We start from the raw sequence: 20,695 nt of genomic DNA, 5'->3' as shown, positions 1-20,695 counted from the left end.
AATGTTTAATTGTAAAGAATGAGTTTATCCAGCTGAAACTTAAGTCCTTCAGAAAGCCTCAGTATTGCTTCTCAAACTTGGTAGGAAATCTACAAAATATCAAAGATTCAATATTTACTGTCATATAGGTCCAATCCTGAAAACCTCTTCTCAAGAGTCATTTCAATTCATATGGAAATGCCCCGAAATCCCATGAGACATTCATGGTATAAAAGGCCTGCAGAGCCAGGCCCTGTATGTGTAATGGCAAGTACACATTCTTGATACTTTTTTTTTTTTCTTTTCTGGGTGGATCGGTATGTTAACAGGAAAAGGGTATGAATTAAAATGCACAATTATAAACGCGTATGACAATTATAAATGCGTTACAGAGAAATTATTATTCCTTGTAATAGCAGCATCTTACTCCATCTGGCTTTGAAGGTCAATGCTGCCTCAGTTTCCTCACTGCCATCTGTCTTCCATGAACTTACAGGCTATCATAACACTTTTTGACCTTCTGGTCAAAAGTCCGCCCCTCTTTCAGAGTAAAATGAAGTTCTGAACAAAATGAGCATAATCCTTCCTTTCAGCTTCATTACAGGATCCCAGCCCTGCTTCAAAGGTCTGTTTTCCCCGAGCTGTAGCTTTTCTTTTTGTATACTCTTCCACCAGCCTCCAAACCTGTTTCTATTTGGCTCTTAGGAAAATCTTAAAATGTATTGCTTCAGTTTACTGACTCACAGGTTATGCATAAACAGTGAATTGTAACCTCTTCGTACATAAATTAAACCTCTTGACATGTAAAAGGCAAAACCAACAGCTTCTCTTCACTCAAAGCCCAGAAATAACCAACTCTAGAAATAAAAAAATCAAAATCAAACTCAAACAATATCCCTCTCACTAGCAAATACTAGCACTCAGCATATACTTATACAGCACTTAGGTATATTAAATCCTGCATCACTGTGGTGGGATGAAGTAGATCGGGGTAGTCAATTGGATCACAGGCCAAATCTGGGTTGCCAGATGCTTTTGAACTGACCCCAAAATCTTTTTATTTACTTATTATAATTATTGTTGTTTGATTATACCTGGACCAAGAAATTTGGACCTTGACAAAAAATAATTGACTACCTCTGGATTAGATGACCTCTTTTGTTCCCCTCCAGCGCTGCATTTCTATGGTTCTGTGACTATATCGATTCTTCCTATTAAAGCCTGGGTAAATAGATGGACTTCAGACTGTGCCCAAAAAGCCAAGAGATGCAAGTTATTTCAGGCAAACATGGAAAGTGGCCCCTCATGAAGAATAAACTGCAGGCAACTCCCTCTTTTAAACTGAAAGACCATCATCTCATGCCACTGACTGTAGCTCTGGCAATATGGCATAGGCAGTTTGTCAAGCCATTACGAATTTATAGATCAAAACCAATAGCTTATACTTCATCTGGAATCTAATGGACAAACAGTGAAGATCCTGTTGCCTTATGCTTCTGCTGAGAGAAGTCTCTAAGGTTACATCTACACTTAAAACACTGCAGGAGTCATACTCACTACAGCAACAGGATCGGTTCTTCCACTGCTGTAAGTAATCCACCTCCCCAAGAGGCAGTACCTAGGTCAAAGGAAGAATTCTTCTGTTGACCAAGTGCTGTCTACACTGGAGATTAGGTTGGCATAGCTGTCTCTCAACGGTGTGGATTTTTCTTCACTCCCCTGAGAAACATAGCTGTGCCAATGTAAGTTTCCAGTGTAGACCAGTCCATAGTGGCTAACATTCTGCATCGGCTTCAGTTTCTGGGTGGATTTAAGATGTAGCTCTACATAGAGAATGACAAAAATAATAATATCCTGCACAACTCTTACTTAATTGAATTTACTGACTTTAGGATCCATTGTATTAAAAATCAAATTTTGTCATTGTGAGATTGAGTGCAACTTCATATGTGCTAATGTAATTCCTCCAGTTATTAGACCTTTGACACAACCCCCCTGGAGAGGTGCGCATATATTAGCTCAAACTGGATTTTCCAGGGACCAACAGACAAAGAAAGGATTTTTGGGTAAATAGCCTGGTTTTAAACTGGCTCAGTGCTTTCTTCCTGATGCACCAAACAGACAGGACCCCTGGTCCCTGGAAGGCCCCAATCCTTAGGGTAGGATTGGAAGGACTTGGACTATTGAGAGCCCATGAGACTGGGTGCTAGTTTTGAGCTGGGGCTGTTATGAACTTGTGATCCCTTTGTGGGGGTTTGAAGGACTGCTCCTGCCAGATCACATGTTAGTTGTCATGATCTCTGGAAAGTTTATTAGCATGCATGCACATTCTTTTATTGTTTTAATAGGTTTTCTCTGTAATGCTTTCACCCAGAGAATAAATAAGCTTGCATAGAAAGAGTTGTGTGGAAACTTATAATTGTAGCAATTACACTCTCTATCGTCTCTGAGGAGAGAAGCTAAGCAGGTCTGCTTAGGCAGCCTGACTTTGCTGGTGAATTAACAGTATAATCAGGAAACTGTGCAGCCTGGAAATGTCTTGGTCAGGAGACAGAGAGACAATGTCTCCACCCAAGAGAGGTGATGGCCAGGGGAGCTGGAAGCCTGAGAGTGGGTACCTTTGTTGAACCACTGAGGGGAAATACAGATGCAGCTGCCTTGAATTGTGACAGAGCACAATTCAGTTATCTAGTCTTGAAATGACAAAGGCATAGATTATGGTGGCTAGGTTTGTATCCAGAAGAAATTTGACAGTCTTATTCAGTAATGCTATTTGGTCCTATCTGAGCAAGAGCTGACAGTCCAACAATATCTCCAGATCGCGAACTCTCGTAATGAAGGATGGACACGCACGCTTTGTCAAATCTTTGCCACAGCTTCCAATTACTTCCCCTAACCTGCCATTGTCTTCTTAACTATGAAAAGGCCACTTGAGCTCGTGGGCCTGTCACCTTTTTTATGAGATCTAGAAGTCTGTGTCCATATTGACTACTTGGCAAAAATGTGACTGTTCCTCATATTATCTCTGTACTTTCTGTTTCATAGAACCTGCTTGCAAGCACATTCGCAAGGGATTGGAACAAGGCCATTTGAAAAAGGCATTGCTGAATGTGGAGTGGAACATTTGTCAGGACTGCAAGACTGACAATAAGAGACAAGATAAATCGGAAGAGGAAGCTGATGAAAGCCCTTCAATATGGTTATGTCTAAAATGTGGCCATAGGGTATTTCTCTTTTTTTTTTTAAATACCCTTCAATGCTGCATAATGCAGTTAAGAAAGAGAGCTTCCAATTAACCCTCTAAATTTTCATTTACTGTTAAACTTGTAGTCAGATGTGGTGCTACACAAATGATTTAATATAGTTCAATCTGGCAAAAAGTGTCTGCTCTGAATTGCTACTAAAAGTATCTAGAAGCTTGGCACAAAGGCATTTAGCAGACTTAAGGACCAGACTTCATCATGATGACTTCCACTTCTTGAAAGTCCAGACTATTTTGCTTGTAATAATATTTAATATTTCTATTAATATTTCTATTGCAGGAGCTTATATGTAGTAGTAATATGGGTTACTTAATTTAGAATCATGTACGCCTAATAGTTTTTTCATTTTTTAGGACTTAAAGTTGGGATTTTCAAAAGCACCTAAGGAAGTTAGGTGTCCAAATCCCTTACTATTTGATAATTATCCTTTATTCAACTAGTACCTTTTGTCTGTAGAAATAAACTTAAGGATGTATTCATACTAATTATTTTATTTGCTTAGCTAATTGTTAGCTATTTATTAAAAATTTGTTTATAGTCTGAATTTATTTTTTTTTCCACTTGATAGTCCATTGGGTTTTGTGACACTTCTGGTTATCAATGTTATAGGGCTGTGGCAGAAATTCTCAAGAGCAGCATGCTTTAAAGCATTATACAACACCAAGATCAGAACCCCATTGTTTGGTTCTCAGTTTGGACAACTGGAGTGTGTGGTGAGTTTGTCAGGCAACAGTTATAAGTCATAACGGGAAGAAAATAAAAACTGGGGTGTGATTTATTTATGTTTTGTTTGTAGACTTCTCAAAATAATACACTGAAACTTTCAGGATATTTCCATACAAAAAAAATTTTTTACTTAGAGTTATGGTTGCTGAAATAATTAATAAAATCTTTTACTACAGTGTTACCGTAAGACTGATTCTGACCAGTTAGCTAATATTGTTAACATTTAATACATTCACTTAATAATAATATTGAAATGTGAACAGTTCATGTTAACATTCCCACATCAACCTTAATGCTGTCACTCAAGAGACACACACTTTCAGTCTGAACATTACTAATATACATATATCTTAGGCTACGTAACATAATTAGTGATAAATGTTAAATCTTTCAGTCTTGTTAGAAATAAAGGTTTTAATGGTCATACTGTAATTGTGCTTTTTAGATAAAGTTGCTGTGGTGATTTATACAATGACTAACTCTTAAGTGAAATATTGTGTGTAAATTTCCTTCTTTTAAAAGATATTCTAAATTGTGTGACAGAAATATTGCACCTAGTTTATAAAAAAAAAAAAAATTATTACATCAGGCTTTCTGGTGTAAAAACAACTGACTTCATGAAAAATTTAAAACTGATTGGTGTGACACAGTATTTCACTGTAAAGTGGATGTTTAAAACTAAAAGTCAAAAATAGTTCTTCAAATCTCTTAATGTGATTAATATACAAAGGAGATGCTAAAATCTTAGATAAATCTCTTATACAGTATAAAAAGAACTTTGCAATCACTCTCCTCCATTCAAAACTTTTTAGCTGATATAGAGACAGTGAAGAGGATGGTACCTATTTAAGTTTTTGTCATGTGTTGCCCATTAAAATGGTGATTGTGAGCCTTTTTAAAAATTTACCAAGTTTCCAAAACAGTTGACAAAAAAATAGATTCCTAAGTAGGTTAGATGAAAGATTGGTTATATATAGATGTTCTTTCCATGCTTTATATTGGGGATCCTAGTTAGGAAAAAAAAGCTTCATTATAAACGTCCTCTGCTCCCAAAAATGGGAGTCAATCCACACTTCCTTGTAATCCTGAAATCTGCTAAATGCATTTGTGCCTAACACTTTAAAAATAAGTGTACTTTATATATCCTCATTTAGGATGTTTCAGTATGTCAAAGCAGGTCTGCTTGGTTACATATGTTAGTGCAAGTCTATACCATGTAACAGGACAGGTGGTTCCTCAAAGTCAGGGTTGAGGTAGGTTGACAGGACAGTATGGGGAAGGTTGCATTGTTTTCCCAATGCTGTATCTGCTCTGTGGATAAACAGAATATTTCCATCTAACAGTGTGGTTATTCTCAGCAAAATTACATGAAACACAGTGCAGTGATCTAGTGGTATACTTATTTGGTTTTTGTTCTCATAGAAATAAAAACACAACTGTATCAGCAATAAAAAAGGCAAATAAAACTATACATTAACAGGATAAGCAGAATACACTTGTTCATGTGTTATTCAGACTAAATATAACAAAATAAATGTTTAGATAGAATAAACTTCAACTTTTATACTTGTATCCACTAATATTTGTAATAATTTCCTTTGGGGCCTGATCCTTTATTTTCTTTATTCAGGCAGAACTCCCACTGAATTTGAGTTTTGCATGAGTAAGGACTGCAGGATGGCCTAAAGTCAACATAGAATCATAGAATATCCGTGTTGGACGGGACCTCAGGAGGTCATCTAGTCCAACCCCCTGCTCAAAGCAGGACCAATCCCCAGTTTTTGCCCCAGATCCCTAAATGGCCCCCTCAAGGATTGAACTCACAATTTAGCAGGCCAATGCTCAAACCACTGAGTTATCCCTCCCCCAGTTAGGGTTTATATGATCCCCACCTCCCATATCCCTGCCACTCTTTTTCTTTAATGAAGGTAAATTGGTATCAAAAATTGTTATAAAATTATAGCATTTTCAGATGTGTATAATGGAGTAGTTCAGAAATGACCTAGATGTTGTGATTTGATGCCATATAAATATAATTTTAACATTTATTTTTTTTATTCACTCCTTTGGCTTCTTTTTGGGAGACAGGTGCTACTTGTGTGATAATGAAGTCCCATATAATAGTTCAAATCGATTGGGCCAATTCGTGGATTGTGTTAGAAAACAAGCTTGTGTTGACACACCAAGTACAGGTAAGTACCTATAAGCTATATAGTACACTGAAAGCGCCTTGAGTCCAGCAGACATGGCTGTAAATCAAGACAATACAATATTAATTGTGGGGTTTAGATGTTAGGAAATGGGGTCAGGATTTCACCTAATGTTTCTAAACCTTTTCAAAAGGAAAATATGGGAACAGAAAAAATTCTTTATGGAATCAAAATCTTGTTCTTAGAGTATGTGTTATGTAGATTCCACTCTAGGGGCACAAGGTGCATATGAGATGAGATTGTGAAAAGTAGCATCCATGCCTGTGTTGTGCATGTCCCCATGGGAGACCTCTCTGTGGTCATAAAGGGCAAGGTGGCTGCAACTATATCTCAGTTCTCTTTTATTTCCCATAGCAGCAAGGAATGTCTGCACCCTGTCCCTTAGTGGAATTTTCCCCTCCTTGCAATTTTTCTCTAGGTAGAGCAATTTCCCAGCAAATACTCCCTCTTTTTTTTATATTTAGTTTTATTATTTTTTAAAACTTAACTTCTCAGTACTTTGCACCACTACCTTAATCTAAATAGACAGATTCAAAGCTGACCCTCCTTTTGCAGTATTCTACAGAGAGAAGGTGATGTTGAGATCTCATCCCAAGTTTACTCCCAAAGTTGTCAGATTTCCATTTTAAGTGGAAATCTATTAATGTCCCTGTTTTCTTTCCAAAACCCCATTCTCCTCCAGGGGATAAGAATCTTTACACCTTGGATGTTCTAGGTTCTTGCTATATTATCTTGATAGGCCAAAGCCCTTTGGACAGTCTCCCTGTCTTTGTTGCCATAAGCAGCACTTCTAAGGGGCAAGCCATTTCTTCCCATCCAGTATCTAAATGCACTAGGTAAATGAAATGCACTAGGTAATCTGTCACATGCTGCTACACCCCTTCCACCAAATATCAAAGCTCATTCCACTAGAGCACAGGCTACCTCCTCTGCATGCTTTACATGGATCCCCACTGAAGTCTGTAAGGAAGCTACGCAGAGTAATCCCACTGCTGTATTAAATACTATACCTTTGACCTGGCCACGAGATCAGACACCAAATTTGGAAGGCCACTGTTTAGTTACTGGCAATTAGGACTGCAGAATGGGGCACTGCTTATTGGCCACCTAGAGTGGAATCCGCAAAGAGTCCTACTCAAAGAAGAAAAAGCCATTACTTGCCTTACAGTAACTGGTTCTTCTAGATGTCATCCTTCTATTCATATTTGTTCAGAGTCCTCTTTACCTGAGATTTTGAATTAGCAAGGGAACTGAGAGATGGTTGTGGCTGCTCTGCCCTTTATGTCCATGGCTGGGGGATGGGGAGGCACAAAGACATTGCTATTCTAATTTCATGCAAGGAGCATGCACATCTAAAATGAGATGACAGCATCTCTAAGAACCAGGTACTATAAGGTAAGTAACCATTTTTTCTAGGTGAGTATGACTGAATACAACTTTCTCTGAATTAGTAATGCCAATCCATTTCTTAGCAGACAAGTTATCGTCACAACTGGCAGTTTTAGCAGAAAAACTGAGGATTCAGTGGGATTCACTGAACTCCACTTTCACCTCTAAAAGTGGTTCCTACAGATCAGAAATGAAGTGTGTTGCCTGGGCCATATTTTATCTGTCCTGTGAACTATGTGGCTAAAACCATAACTGAAGTGTTCCAATAATGTAGTTGCTTTGTTTCAAATTACATTTGTAGCCCTAGTCCACACTAGTTAAGATTTAAATTCCACCTCTCTTCACTTTGCTGGGCAGGCAGATGAGACAAATAACCTTACCAATAGGTGAGGAACAGACAGGTAGCTCCACTGACATCCTTAATTGTGATTATTGATGCATAAAAATTATTGCTAAGAAACAAGGCTAACATTTGTGCAGCATGATCTCAGATGCTGTAGTGGTGGGTGCTGTAGAAAATGCTCCGCAGATATGGAATTTCCAAGAACACATTAAATTTCAAGGTGCATGTCTGTTAAATGACAGTATTCAACAGATGATTATATTAAACACCACAGTTAGTCTTGTTAAATTATGTTAGGTTTTGAGGTCACTTCTTGCACAGCACTGAAATGTTATATTTGAAATGTGATTCTTGAATGGCATGGGTTTAAAATTTAACCCTTGTAGTTTTCTACTGCTGTCTTTAAAGGTGGAGCATTTTTCCAGGTTCACAAAATATTTGTATGTTTCCAACTCACCCCAAGTACCTGACATTTTTCTTTTTTGTATTTCAGTGTCAAAAGATCAAGAAAACAAAGAATTTGAAAATAAAAAAGTAGAAAAAGAAAACCAAAATGAGCAGGAGAAGGAAAACAACGAGGGCGTGATCAAAGAAGACAATTCTTCAGATATCAGTGCAGCAGTGACTGTGAAAGGACTTAGTAACTTGGGGAATACATGTTTCTTTAATGCTGTTATGCAGGTACACTAAATATTGTTACAACCACTTCAGATTCAGATTTTTAATGTTGTATTGTAGTAGCCCCAAAAGGACCTAAAATAGGTCAGGGCCTAATGTAGTAGATGCTGTACAGGCATGCAGACATGATCCCTTCCCTAAAGAACTTGCAGTCTAATTGGAGATCAAACAGAACAAGTCAGTTGTAGAGGAGAAAAAATGAAGGGTTTGGGGAGGGGAAACAGAGGATGATGGTTAATGAAAGCAAGATCACATAGGTACTTAGGTTGATGAAAGAAGATCACATAGGTACTGTGGACATCAGGTATAGGAGATTTAAGAATGTGATTTTCAAATTATAAGTCTGCTTTTCTCTTAAATCTCCTATACCTAATGTCTACAGTACCTAGCCATCATTTATAGGCAGCGCAGCAGAAATGGGTCTTGAGGAAAAGGTGATATTCCTGTTCCACATGGAAGCAAGTGGTCATTTGTGGGAGAAGCAGACAAATTGACATTCAAGGCTGGTCGTGTGTAGTGGTAGGGAGAGAATAACACCACAATAAGAGCAAATAACTACAGGGGAACAGCTGCAGAGTTGTGAATGGTCCTCATGGTGAATATGAGAAGTCTGAATTTGATAATGGTGAATAGGAAGCCAAAACAAGGACACAGAAAAGTGGGTATGTGACCAGAACACCTCTTGAATGGATGGGGGGAGGGTCGGGGGGGTGTAATGTGCCTCAGTGAGGTCAGAAAGGAGGTAGCAGTAGTAATGAAAGATGAGGGTCTGAACTAGGGTTCTAGCGGTGTAAAAATAACTTAGCTGCTCTGATATAGTGGTTTTCATTAGCGTATCTCAAAGTGCCTTTCAAAGGGAAGTAAGCATTATTATCCCCATTTTATAACTGGGCCACGGATGCAAAGAGACTTACCCAAGGTCATTCAGCGGGCCAGTGACAGCGAGGACTAGAACCCAGGTCTCTTGTGTCCCAGTCCAGTGCTCTAGCCACTAAGCTATAGTGCCTCGTTCACTAGCCCACATTTGGAACTGTTATGAAGTGGCAGGATTTAGATACTGTCTGGATGTGTGAGGCAAGAGAGAGGCAGGAGTCAAATATGCCCCCCAGTTTACACACCTGGGTGACAAACAGAATGATGGTGGTGGTAGGATGAGAAGAGCTGGGCAGGGAGTTTTAGCCATATGAAGTTAAAATGATTAATGATAAATCTTGGAGGAGATATGCAGAAACATGTTGGGAGTGGAAAGGCAGACTTGTGAGTGACTGGTACAAACTGTTTGCTGTGTTATATTCATTACACTATAATGACCCATCTGTTTTGCCTATAATATGAACTATAGACTAACTCAGGGTATAGAGATTAAGGAAATAACTGAAAATGGTTGGTGCTAACTCTTTCAAATGTTAAATGTTTTAAACAAAAAGTTATTAATTAATATTCTTTAACTTTAGAGTTCTCAGTCAAAATAACCCCACTTTCTCAAACTTCCTACAGTTGTATCCAATGTGGTAGTTTGCACTCAACTTCTAGGTGTTGAAAAATAATGTTGTAACCACTACATTACTCACTTTTTTTAATTGCATGAGTAGTTGACTTTTCATAATTACCAGACGTTAATTTGATTTATTATCTCTTATAGAATTTATCGCAGACACCACTTCTGAGAGAGCTGTTGAAGGAGGTTAAAATGCCTGGAACAAGAGTTAACATTGAGCCACCGGAATTTTCAACAGTATGTATGCTGCAATTTATGAAGTAATTTTTTAGGTGCATTAAAAAAACAGTCAGTTGTTTTTTGGGGTTTTGAAGAAATTTTAGGGAAAAACCTAAGTCCTGGCTCCATTAAAGTCAGTGGGAGTTTTGCAATTGAATTCAGTGGAGTCAGGAATTCACCCAAGATGTACAGTTAAGTAGCAGATTTAATATGCTGAATATTGTAAATTCATAGAAGTATTCCCATTACATTGAAAAAATTATTCGTGTAACTTTGGCATCAGTGAGGTCTGGTCAGATGCCACTTTCAATCAAATTTTAAAATTTGGAAAGGAAGGATAACTGCTGCCCTTTTATGTGATCCTGCTATTCCTTCAGCCTGGGGACTCGGGAGCTTACACATTTTTGAAAATATAAATGAAAGCTAAGGAAGTCTCCGGACACTTAACAGTTCATTAACTTGAGCGTATTTTGGAGTTATTTTGTACATTGTAAAACAAGAACAAACATAAAAATGTTGTTGTTTAAAAATAAATAAGAGAAACCCAGAACATTCACAGTTGAAATTAAACAATACATTATCCTTAGTGAGCTGAGTCTAAGACTACTGTGTAATGAGGAAATGTTCTCCAACCATTTCTGCCTTATGTTAACTTATTCCCTGTAGTTTCATTTAGAAAATCAGAGAATTAGGCTTTTTCTAAATGTTTTATAATGGATCATATTTCAGGAAGTTAAAACAAGCGTTCAGTTTTTATAATATTGAACTAATTTCAAATGACTCCATAACTCTGACTGAATTAAGAATGCAAAACAAAACTTGCTTTTTGTTTTTGTTTAACAAGGAACCTGTGGTGATAAAACTTGAGCAGCCTGGGCCCCTTACATTAGCTCTGTGCCAGTTCCTTTCAGAGATGCAAGAGACAAAAAAGGGAACTGTCACTCCTAAAGAACTCTTTGCTCAGGTTTGTAAAAAGTGAGTATCTGCACATAATGCATTATAATAATGACTGAAAGAATTAATGGAAACATTGGATTATATAGTAGTAGGGCAGTTTTTACTATTAACAAAAAACGTTTTCATTTACTTCTCACCGTGCATGTGCTGGCAGAGGTTCAGATGGTATCTATAAACTTTTCAAAGACATCGGTGTAGACTAAAATAGAAATGAGTTAAAGTGAAATGAAAAATCATATAAAATGAGACTTTCTACCCTCTCAGCTTCATATTTTTCAGAAGTTCCCATATACATACAGGTATCTGTTACATCAGCACTTGAGATTTGTTTCTGTCTTCTGTGGACAAGTTGAAAATAATTCACATTTTAATTTTATATATATTATATCATTCTCATTCTGTTTAAACAGAGCAATACGGTTTAAAGGTTACCAGGAGCAAGACAGTCAGGAATTGCTTCGTTATTTACTGGATGGGATGAGAGCAGAAGAGATCCAAGTAAGTACTTATTTCACTGTAGTATATAACAGTGTAGGTGTTCAACAAAGCACTAAAATCAGTATACTTAAACAAAGTAAGCTTTTTCTTAATGTCTTTTATTATTGTTAGGTGTATTGTAAACAGAGCTAACTGTTTTAAGTTTTAGCCCTTTTCGTTAGGTCTGCAAGGAATTTTTAGAGCACATCCCAGCTAATACTGAACTGATTTGTCCACATTGTCATTTGCATGACTGTGGGATCAACATTAGGATTATTGAGGAGGGCTAGTTAGAGGATTTCTTTATCCTCTTTCTTCCCAAACAATCATCCATAAAAGGAAGCTATTTAGGGAGTCCAGCTGCTTGTACTTGGGTCTGGCCATAGAGAGGAAAACAAGTCGATAAATATTGTTCTCTAGATAAAACTGTGGTCTTGAACGAGTGCATTCTGGTGAATCTTGGGTTATTTTCTGTCTTTTGATGATGATGTACTAGTAGAATCAAGAGTACTAAACAGTGGGCCCAGTTCCGCTCATGTTGAAAGCAATGGGCTAATATTAACGTAACAAGAAGTTGAAATAGGTGTCTGGAGTCCCTCATAAATGTAAATATTAATAAATTGCTGGTCTCATATTCCTGTAGAAGCACCTTTAAAAGCAATTGGTTTGGAAGGTGGGTGGTTGTCTACAAGAGTTTTATAAAACAAATATTTTGTTTTAGTAGGGTGAGGGATCCTTCTGGAGGTTTTATGGTTTGTTTGCATCAGGGCTTAGTTGGGAGACTGTTTCTTCCTTGGACTTCCTACTAAATACGTTAACAGAAACACCTGGCAATGGCTTTAAAAAAGCCCAAATGTGGGACATATTTCATGTTTCTGCAGAGTGCAGTCTTGTTACTTTCCTAGTATGGTTATAGTTTATTAATCCCAATTATTTTTAATTGGTGAAGATGGAATTCTGTCCAACTGAAATGCTTAACTGAACACACATTTAGGAAACAATGTTTAATAAAGTCTTATGATGGAATATTTATTTACTCTAACTTTCAGCGAGTAAGTGTTGGAATATTTAAGGCATTGAATGACTCTGACCAAAAAAATGAAGAGCTAAAAAAGAAAATTAAAGGTAAAAGAACAATTAAAAATTATTTTTGATAACTGAAACCTGGACAGTGCATTCATTACTCATGCATTTTTTAAATATTTGCAAATGTAATTTAGTTGCATGATTTAGAACACATTTTCTAAATTAATATATTGTCTAGAGTATCAGGTCTAAAAATTATGCTCATCCTCCTCATTCAAAGATGCAGCTGAGAAATGTTATAAAGATGCTGATTTAATTTAAACAATTTAAAACTATTTTTCTAACAGCCTCGATCCTCCTCTCTTTCTCCATACCTTCGTGCCACCGCGTTTGCCCCCCCCTCGCCCCCCCCCAAAAATCTGTGAAGCTTATTTTTTTCTCTAGGAAAACAAACGCAAAGCACAACAAATGCAAACCATAGACTTTACACTGCATCCTCCCTGTTTACACACAGCTTAACATCAAACCAAAGCAGTCACTAATGTACAGGTGAAGTTATTGTATATGACTTATATATTTGAATGAATTCTCTGATTTTCAGAGTATGAAAAGAAAAAGGCAATACCAACCTTTGTGGACAGACTCTTTGGTGGAGAGTTAACTAGCACAATCATGTGTGAGGAGTGCAGAACGGTATGTAGATTGTCTGCTTGGTATAGTCTAAAACACTGTGTATAAGACTTGTGCACAGAAGAAACAAGTAGTAATATATGTAGAAATAAGATGTATTAGATGGGAATTTCTGAAATGAAGAAAACTTGGCAGCAGGAGCTGTAGGTTTCTCAAAAGGTAAAAATTTGACAGAAATATCTGTTCACCTGTACTGCAAATCTCATCTGTACTCTCAGGACTTGATGGGGGGGATGAGAACTGAATGCTCGGAGAGGATTGTGTGGAATTTTCTCTTCATTCCGAAAAACTGCAGAGATCTTGAGTTACGAGATTTAGTAGGGATGCTGGTTTTGGTTCATGGGTTCCTGTTTTGTAAATGTAAATTTTATGACTATTTATATTTGTATGTGCAAGTAAGAGCATGCATTGGGTGCAATCCCAGAAACAGGCAAAAGAGAAGGGAAATAAATGGCAAAGATGCTACATTGAAAAAATTCTAATCCAGGACATTTTTTTGTTTGTTTTTTGAGTGCCTAAAGTTAAGAGCTTAAGTCCATAGATAGGCATATAAATAAACGACCACACTTCAAGAAATGATGAACCCTTCTCTCCTGCCGCCATTACATCAATAGGGGAGTGCTAGCTTCTAATTTATGTTTAGACTTGTAAGAAAAACAAAGTTTCTCTAATGATATTAAGTAAAATCTGTTTGCTTAAGGTGTCCTTGGTCCACGAGTCTTTCCTTGATTTGTCACTGCCTGTGTTAGATGATCAGGTAAGAATAAGAGGTTTGTTTTTTTTTATATTCTGTTTTGGTGTGCAGTTCTGTTCATTGGATCTTAGAGAGGACATTTTTAAAAAGTAAATAATTGCAAAAGGTGCTTATCTTCAATAATCTTACCTAATAAAGTCACACAATAAAATGATAGAGAATGACAATGCATTTCCTTAAGGTAAGTCCTACAGGTTCTGGCTACACAAGCCCTCTTTGAAGATTATCTGATGGTTGGAAATGCTACTATAGACAGGGCATTAGTGATTTTACTGCCATGTCAGCGAATCTTCCTATCATTAGTTAGTGCCTTGGTCAGAGAAAAGATCTGCTACACTGAAAGGTTGGCTGACTTGTAAAGAACATTACCTCAGGTAAGCATTTAGGTATTCTTCAGCGTCATGAGTCTAAAATTTAAATAGATCTCATGAAATATATCTCTGATATAGATCAGATGACTCTTCAGATATTAAGTTCCTGTCTATTTACTGCATTGGGAACAGTAATGGAGGCTTCCTATCTAATGCTGATATTCAGAGCCTTATCAAATATTCTCAAGGTGAAGAGACATATGGTTCGAGCAGGTAATATGTAAATGCATTTATTTAACTGATCAATCTAAAAATATTTGAACTGTTTTAGATTTATATCTGTGTTTCATTTTTGCCATCAGCAGACACATTATCTCCTTTCATCTTTAATATTTGTATTTAATACATGTAAGTAGTACTACAGTAAAAAAACAAAATTACTAAGGGAAGAAACTTAAAATATATATATTTCATCCAAAGGGTGCTTGGATAAAATGCTCCTGCATTGAACTGGCCTTTTTTCATATTAATAGAAGCAGCTAGAGGGCATGATCCTGCAAACACTTACTACCTATTTATTGAAGTCATTCTAAACTATCTAAAATATTTAGTATCTTTTGTGGATTCAGTGAGATTCATATCAGTAAACCTGAACGTTAAGTTCCACCTTTAACTGTTTATGGCTTGGTTCTGCAACCCTGACTCACAATGAGTAGTATTGTACTCAGCAAGCATAGATTTCAGTGGGATTGCTTGTGGAGTAAGGTACTACTCAGTAAGCGTAAGAGCAGCGGAATCAGGCTCTTAGAGTGTGTGTGTGTGTGTGTAAATGTTTTGTTACAATACCTAAAAAGTCATCAGCTTAATTTGAAAATTCTCAATAATATGCCAATTTCTTTGCAATTTTATTTTGGGATATTTTTTTTTCAAAATAACATAATTGATATTAAATTAAATCTTTAATCTGAAGTCTTTGTCTTTGAAACTATGATGGTGGCACCATGTTTGTTTGTTTGGTGGTTTTGATTTTTAGAGTGTTAAGAAAAGTTCAAATGAGAAAAATGTTAAAAAGATGAAGGAAAAGGAGGATGAAGATGGTGAAGAGGATAAAGACAGTGACAGTTATATGAAGGAAAGGGGTGATAATCCTGGTGTAAGTAAGCACCTGCAGAAGAAAGCAAAGAAACAGGCCAAAAAGCAAGCCAAGGTTGGTTATGATGCAAAAATAAATATTACGCACTTTCACCCTAGGCTTAAGATAAAATGCTAGACATTTTGTTTAGTCCACTTTTATGTGTAGGATGATCATTTTCAAGGGGACAACTAACAATTTCTCCCCACTCAAGTGCAAATATCTTATTTTACTTGTTGTGAAGTTGTATATATTTTCTGTTGCCTGCTTTCCTAATGCAACACTAGTTAATATTCCCAGAACTGCTGAACTAGTTAGTCATATGTTGCCTGACTAAAACAGCATTAACATACACCAGAAGGCTTTTCACTGGTCAGTAACAGCAAGAGAAGCACTTAGATGATTCTGAAGGAATTTAGGCAAGAAAAACATTTTGGGGACATAAAAGAAATTCAGATTTACCCAGGAAGGGTATTCTAATTGGAAGTGTTGGGGGGGACTGCATCTGATTAGTTGAGTGAGTGATACTGGCCATAATCCTTTTGAGTTGATGCCCTCTAATTGTTATGATTGCTAAATTAGATCATTCCCTCTTTAAACAGCAATTCCTGTTTAAAATAATGAGGTATTTCCTAAATAAATGGTGCATAGCAGATAAAAATACAGCAACTTTTTCTCTACTTTTATACAATATTGTACAGTACACTGCATATTTTTATTTGTAGAACCAGCGTCGGCAGCAAAAAATTCAAGGAAAGGTGCTTCAGATAACCAATGTATGTTCTATGGAACAGTCTGAAGAAAATGTGAAGGAAGATAAAGAAACAAAGGGAGAAATAAACTCTGATGTCACTGACCTGAAAAAAGAAGAAGAATCTTCCAATCAGTGTGAAGAACTTTGCTTAAATCAGAAAGATTTAAATAATCAAGAGAATAGTACAGATGTACATAGTGCCCATGAAAGTATAGAAAATCCAGAACAAGAATATGAAGATAATGAAACCAATATGGATGTTGCTATGAAAGGCTTAGTTTCTACTACTGAATGTATTAGTGAACTTGACAATCTATCTGTTAAAGAAGATGATCATGGGGAAGAGGAAGAACTTGCTACTAATTTAGAAAAATTACACTTAGATGTTGTTACTGACTCTGATATGGATATCTTGGATGACCTTCATATGGCTGAGTTAAAGACATATGAGGTGGTGAATGAGGACCCAGAAACTGCATTTTGTACTCTTGCAAACAGGGAAGACCTAAACATAGAAGAAGGTTCAATCCTTCATTGTTTATATCAGTTCACTCGTAATGAGAAACTCAGTGAGATCAATAAATTGCTCTGTGATGTATGTACACAAAGACGTTATGGACCAAAGACTAGTGGAAAAAGTATGCCAATTAAGTTTTACTTACAAACTAGAAAACCAACTCTGAATCTGTCCATATCTGCTATCTTCATTCTCTTTGTTTTTAAACAGGTTTGCATGGGTAGTTTCTCTTGGATCTATTGATACCCAGTATTTAAGGGCCAGACTGAACCCCTTTCTCCTATTAGTGAGCGCTTACTCATGAGTAGCCCCATGGTCTTCAATGGAACTACTTGTAAGTTACCACCAGTGTAGAGCAAGGGGGCTCACAGTCTGGCTCTATAGTAGGATGGAACATGAAACAATTTTTTTAACTCTTTAAATGTAAACTTTTAGTTACTGTAGCACATGAGCCGTAGGAGGAGAACATGCAGAAATTTGCCCAACAGATTAACAAAAGCACCATTCAGCATGTAATTCTGTAGAAGTCCTAGAAATTAGTGTTAGAACTCGCCCTATTCAAGCTGCTGATGTGGTGATTTGAAATACAGTAGTTAATTTCTTGAACTAGGACCATCATGAAGATGGCAGCTTATAAACCTTTATAATACTGAAGGGAAATCATCAGTGTCTTAAACATATTATAATGATGGATGACATAAATTGTTTCCAGTCCTAGTATGTGATTTCACTCACTTTCATATTAGAAACATTTTAGATGTTAAGTTATTGCATTATTCTTGACTATCTAACCAATGGTGCTTTCTCTTTCCTTTAGGTGAGAAGAAGCACGTTTACACTAATGCCAAAAAGCAAATGTTAATTTCTCTTGCTCCTCCAATTTTAACACTTCACTTAAAGAGATTTCAACAGGTATTGTTAACTGGTTAACTCTTGTATTTTAAAATTGTATATAGTAATAACCCATGGAAGTTAAAGGATCTTGACTTCCCTATAAACTTGTTCCATTAACTACTCTTTTTTCTATAACTTTAGAAGTAATTTGAGAAATCTTCCTGATGCATTCATTCCTGCTACTCTTGCTTACTGTAATAGTTCTTAGAACTCTTGAGTTCTTTTAGCAAAAAGACATTTATTAAAACAACTTACCTACCAGGAATGCAAAATTAAGAAATACGGACAAAAATAAATTGACTCATGCTGAAAAACAAACTCCCTAAATATGGAGAAGGATGATCTGCAACAGAGATTCACTCTAAGAAATAGAAAGCAGTACAGCTAAAAGACATCTAAGTGCTGGTTGCGGGCAGTAAATTAGATACAAGCTTGCAATTTTTGAAGGGTGAGAATATACAGAGCTTTCAGTTTAGGGCTCTTCAGTATCAGAAAAACAGCAATAAACTAGAGAGAAATGAGAAGGGGGAAATGAATATCAGAAAGGATTGACTGAAAAGTTTAAAATTATTAATTACATAATGCACCCTGGCCAAACCAATCAAGAAGGGATATAACTGTCTAAGTAGCTGAAACTCCAGGGAGTGAGAGGAATTGTGTAAGATGATCCAGTGGGATATATTTGTGATTAAATTAAAGAAAGGAAGCTGGGGAAGCTTTTCTTTATATTCAACAATAGTACCTATTGAGCTGTAGAATAGCATTTGAATGGAAGTGGTTGAAGGCTCATCACTTGAGACTTTTAAAACCAGGCTGGAGAATGTAGTATAAACAACCATTCTGCACTGTCTTTAGCAATGGATCAGAGGGGTCCTCCAACCAGAACTTTGAAAAGTATACTTTTCTTATAACTGTACTGCTATTGTCATTGATGCCAAGACATGCTAAATCTGTAAATTAAACAGCCATGTAGCCCTATGCTCCAGAGAAATGTGTAGAGAAACCATAGACAGGAGGAAATTTGGAACATGGCCATAAAGAACTGAAAAGCATTACTGTCGGATGTAATAGTCTGTCTTTCCTCTTCCCTACCCCCCAACTTTGTTTTCCATCCAAAGGTTGGTTGTGCTCTAAAATGAATCTTTTAAGTCTTTTTGGAATTTTTTTTAAATAACTAAACTTGTAACCTTTTAAGAACAAACGTGTATCACCTGTTTATATATGTGAAGATTTAAAGCCCTGTTTGTGTTTCTTCATTTCTATCTTATTTCTAGGCGGGATTTAATCTACGAAAAGTTAACAAACACATAAAGTTTCCAGAAGTGATAGACTTGGCTCCTTTCTGTGCAACTAAATGCAAGGCAAGTAAAAAAATCCTTTAATTCTTTTTCAGATAGTTGGACCAGTCAACCCATAGGCGCCGACTCTGTGGATGCTCCGGGGGGAAAAGTTAGAGGGTGCTCCACACCCACCAGCAGCCAAGTTCCCCCCACCTCCACCCCCTCCTTGCCGCCTCCTCCTCCCCCGAGTGTGCTGAGTCCCCGCTCCTCCCCCTCTCCCTCCCTCCCAGTGCTTCCTGCTCGCCGCCAAGCAGCTGTTTGACGGTGCTTAGGACTTTCCAGGAGGGAGGGGGAAGAGCGGGAACGTGGTGCGCTCACGGGAGGAGGTGGAGAAGAGGCAGGGCAGGGGTGGGGACTTGGGGAAATGGGGGTGGGAAGGCAGCGGGGCTGGGGTGGGAAAAGGCAGGGTGGGGCGGGGACTTTGGGGAAGGGGTGGAATGGGGTGGGGTGAGGATGGAACAGGGGCAGGGCCAGAGGCGGTGCACGGGTGGGGGGAGTACCCACTGGGCAGAGGGGAAGTCAGTGCCTATGGGTCAACCCTTACAGCAAGAGATGTTTGTTTTTTGAAAACTGATTTGGTATGTTCTCAAAACAGTCAGCCATTAATCAGAATCTCCACATACCATATCTCAGAACTTCACTGACCACATCATATGGCAATATATGATAGACTATATGTAAGTACAATTAAGCTGTGCTGTAGCGTATTTCAAATTTTAAACATTGGTCATATCCATTGTCATTAACACATTGCTTCTATACTGACAAGCAGAATCAGAACTGACTTAGTACAGAACAATGGAATCAGAACAGACTGGTGTGAAAGGCTGACATTTCAGCTAGCTTAGATCTCATTATCTTACTACGCTGATATTATAACAAAATTGTCACTTCACAGAATGTTGCTGAAGGGAATACAAGAGTATTGTACTCTCTCTATGGGGTGGTTGAACATAGTGGCACAATGAGGTCTGGACACTATACTGCCTATGCCAAGATGAGAACTGTGAGAAACCATCTTTCTGATCTTGTCCTCCGTGGAGAAATTCCCCAAGGTAAGCGTCACCGGTATTTTTACAACAGTCCAATCTTAAATGGAATTTCTCTAAACTGGTGGTAACCTGTGACATTTCTGCTTCAGCACTACTTTTAAGATTTTTTTTTTTTTTTTTTTTAACAGCTTTAGAAGCTGAATCAGCGGGACAGTGGTTTCACATCAGTGATACCCATGTGCAACCCGTGGCTGTATCTAAAGTGCTGAACTCACAAGCTTATCTCCTGTTCTACGAACGACTGCTATAACTAACCTGGGATGCATTCCTCACACAATACTTTATGGTTTTTAAATATCTTAAAATAAAGAAATGTTAAATCAGAGAAAAATGACCTGTAAATCATGTTCAATTAGACTTAAAACTGTCTACCGCAGAAATCTCATGTTTCCTAGAAATACTGGCAGATGAAATATTAATTTATACTTTTCTAATAGTTCCATTGCTTTTAAATAAAAAGCTATTTTGTCTTTTTCCATAACATAA

At 37.2% G+C, this 20,695-nt stretch overlaps 1 protein-coding gene across 6 annotated transcripts in view; it reads left to right on the top strand.

The window, feature by feature from the left end:
- The window catches only part of USP16 (ubiquitin specific peptidase 16), a 23,309-nt gene extending 2,614 nt beyond the window's left edge, over positions 1–20,695 (top strand). For 3 of the 6 annotated variants that reach the window (XM_037905469.1, XM_037905463.2, XM_043538315.1), the window contains exons 3-18: positions 3,025–3,203; positions 3,852–3,955; positions 6,057–6,160; positions 8,404–8,591; positions 10,231–10,323; positions 11,150–11,280; positions 11,673–11,760; positions 12,789–12,864; positions 13,367–13,458; positions 14,156–14,212; positions 15,554–15,727; positions 16,378–17,044; positions 17,741–17,835; positions 19,092–19,178; positions 20,056–20,212; positions 20,338–20,695. In XM_037905469.1, coding sequence (XP_037761397.1) covers positions 3,025–3,203; positions 3,852–3,955; positions 6,057–6,160; positions 8,404–8,591; positions 10,231–10,323; positions 11,150–11,280; positions 11,673–11,760; positions 12,789–12,864; positions 13,367–13,458; positions 14,156–14,212; positions 15,554–15,727; positions 16,378–17,044; positions 17,741–17,835; positions 19,092–19,178; positions 20,056–20,212; positions 20,338–20,459 — 2,414 coding nt within the window. In that variant the 3' untranslated portion in view covers positions 20,460–20,695. Of the gene's footprint in view, positions 1–1,151; positions 1,567–3,024; positions 3,204–3,851; positions 3,956–6,056; positions 6,161–8,403; positions 8,592–10,230; positions 10,324–11,149; positions 11,281–11,672; positions 11,761–12,788; positions 12,865–13,366; positions 13,459–14,155; positions 14,213–15,553; positions 15,728–16,377; positions 17,134–17,740; positions 17,836–19,091; positions 19,185–20,055; positions 20,213–20,337 lie in introns of those variants that run through there. The other 3 variants (XM_037905474.1, XM_037905479.2, XR_005226275.2) reach the window with 3 other exon arrangements.

The sequence above is a fragment of the Chelonia mydas genome, chromosome 1, assembly GCF_015237465.2.
Source record: "Chelonia mydas isolate rCheMyd1 chromosome 1, rCheMyd1.pri.v2, whole genome shotgun sequence".
Classification (NCBI taxonomy): Eukaryota; Metazoa; Chordata; order Testudines; family Cheloniidae; genus Chelonia; species Chelonia mydas.
This window is presented reverse-complemented; position numbering and strand designations above follow the sequence as displayed.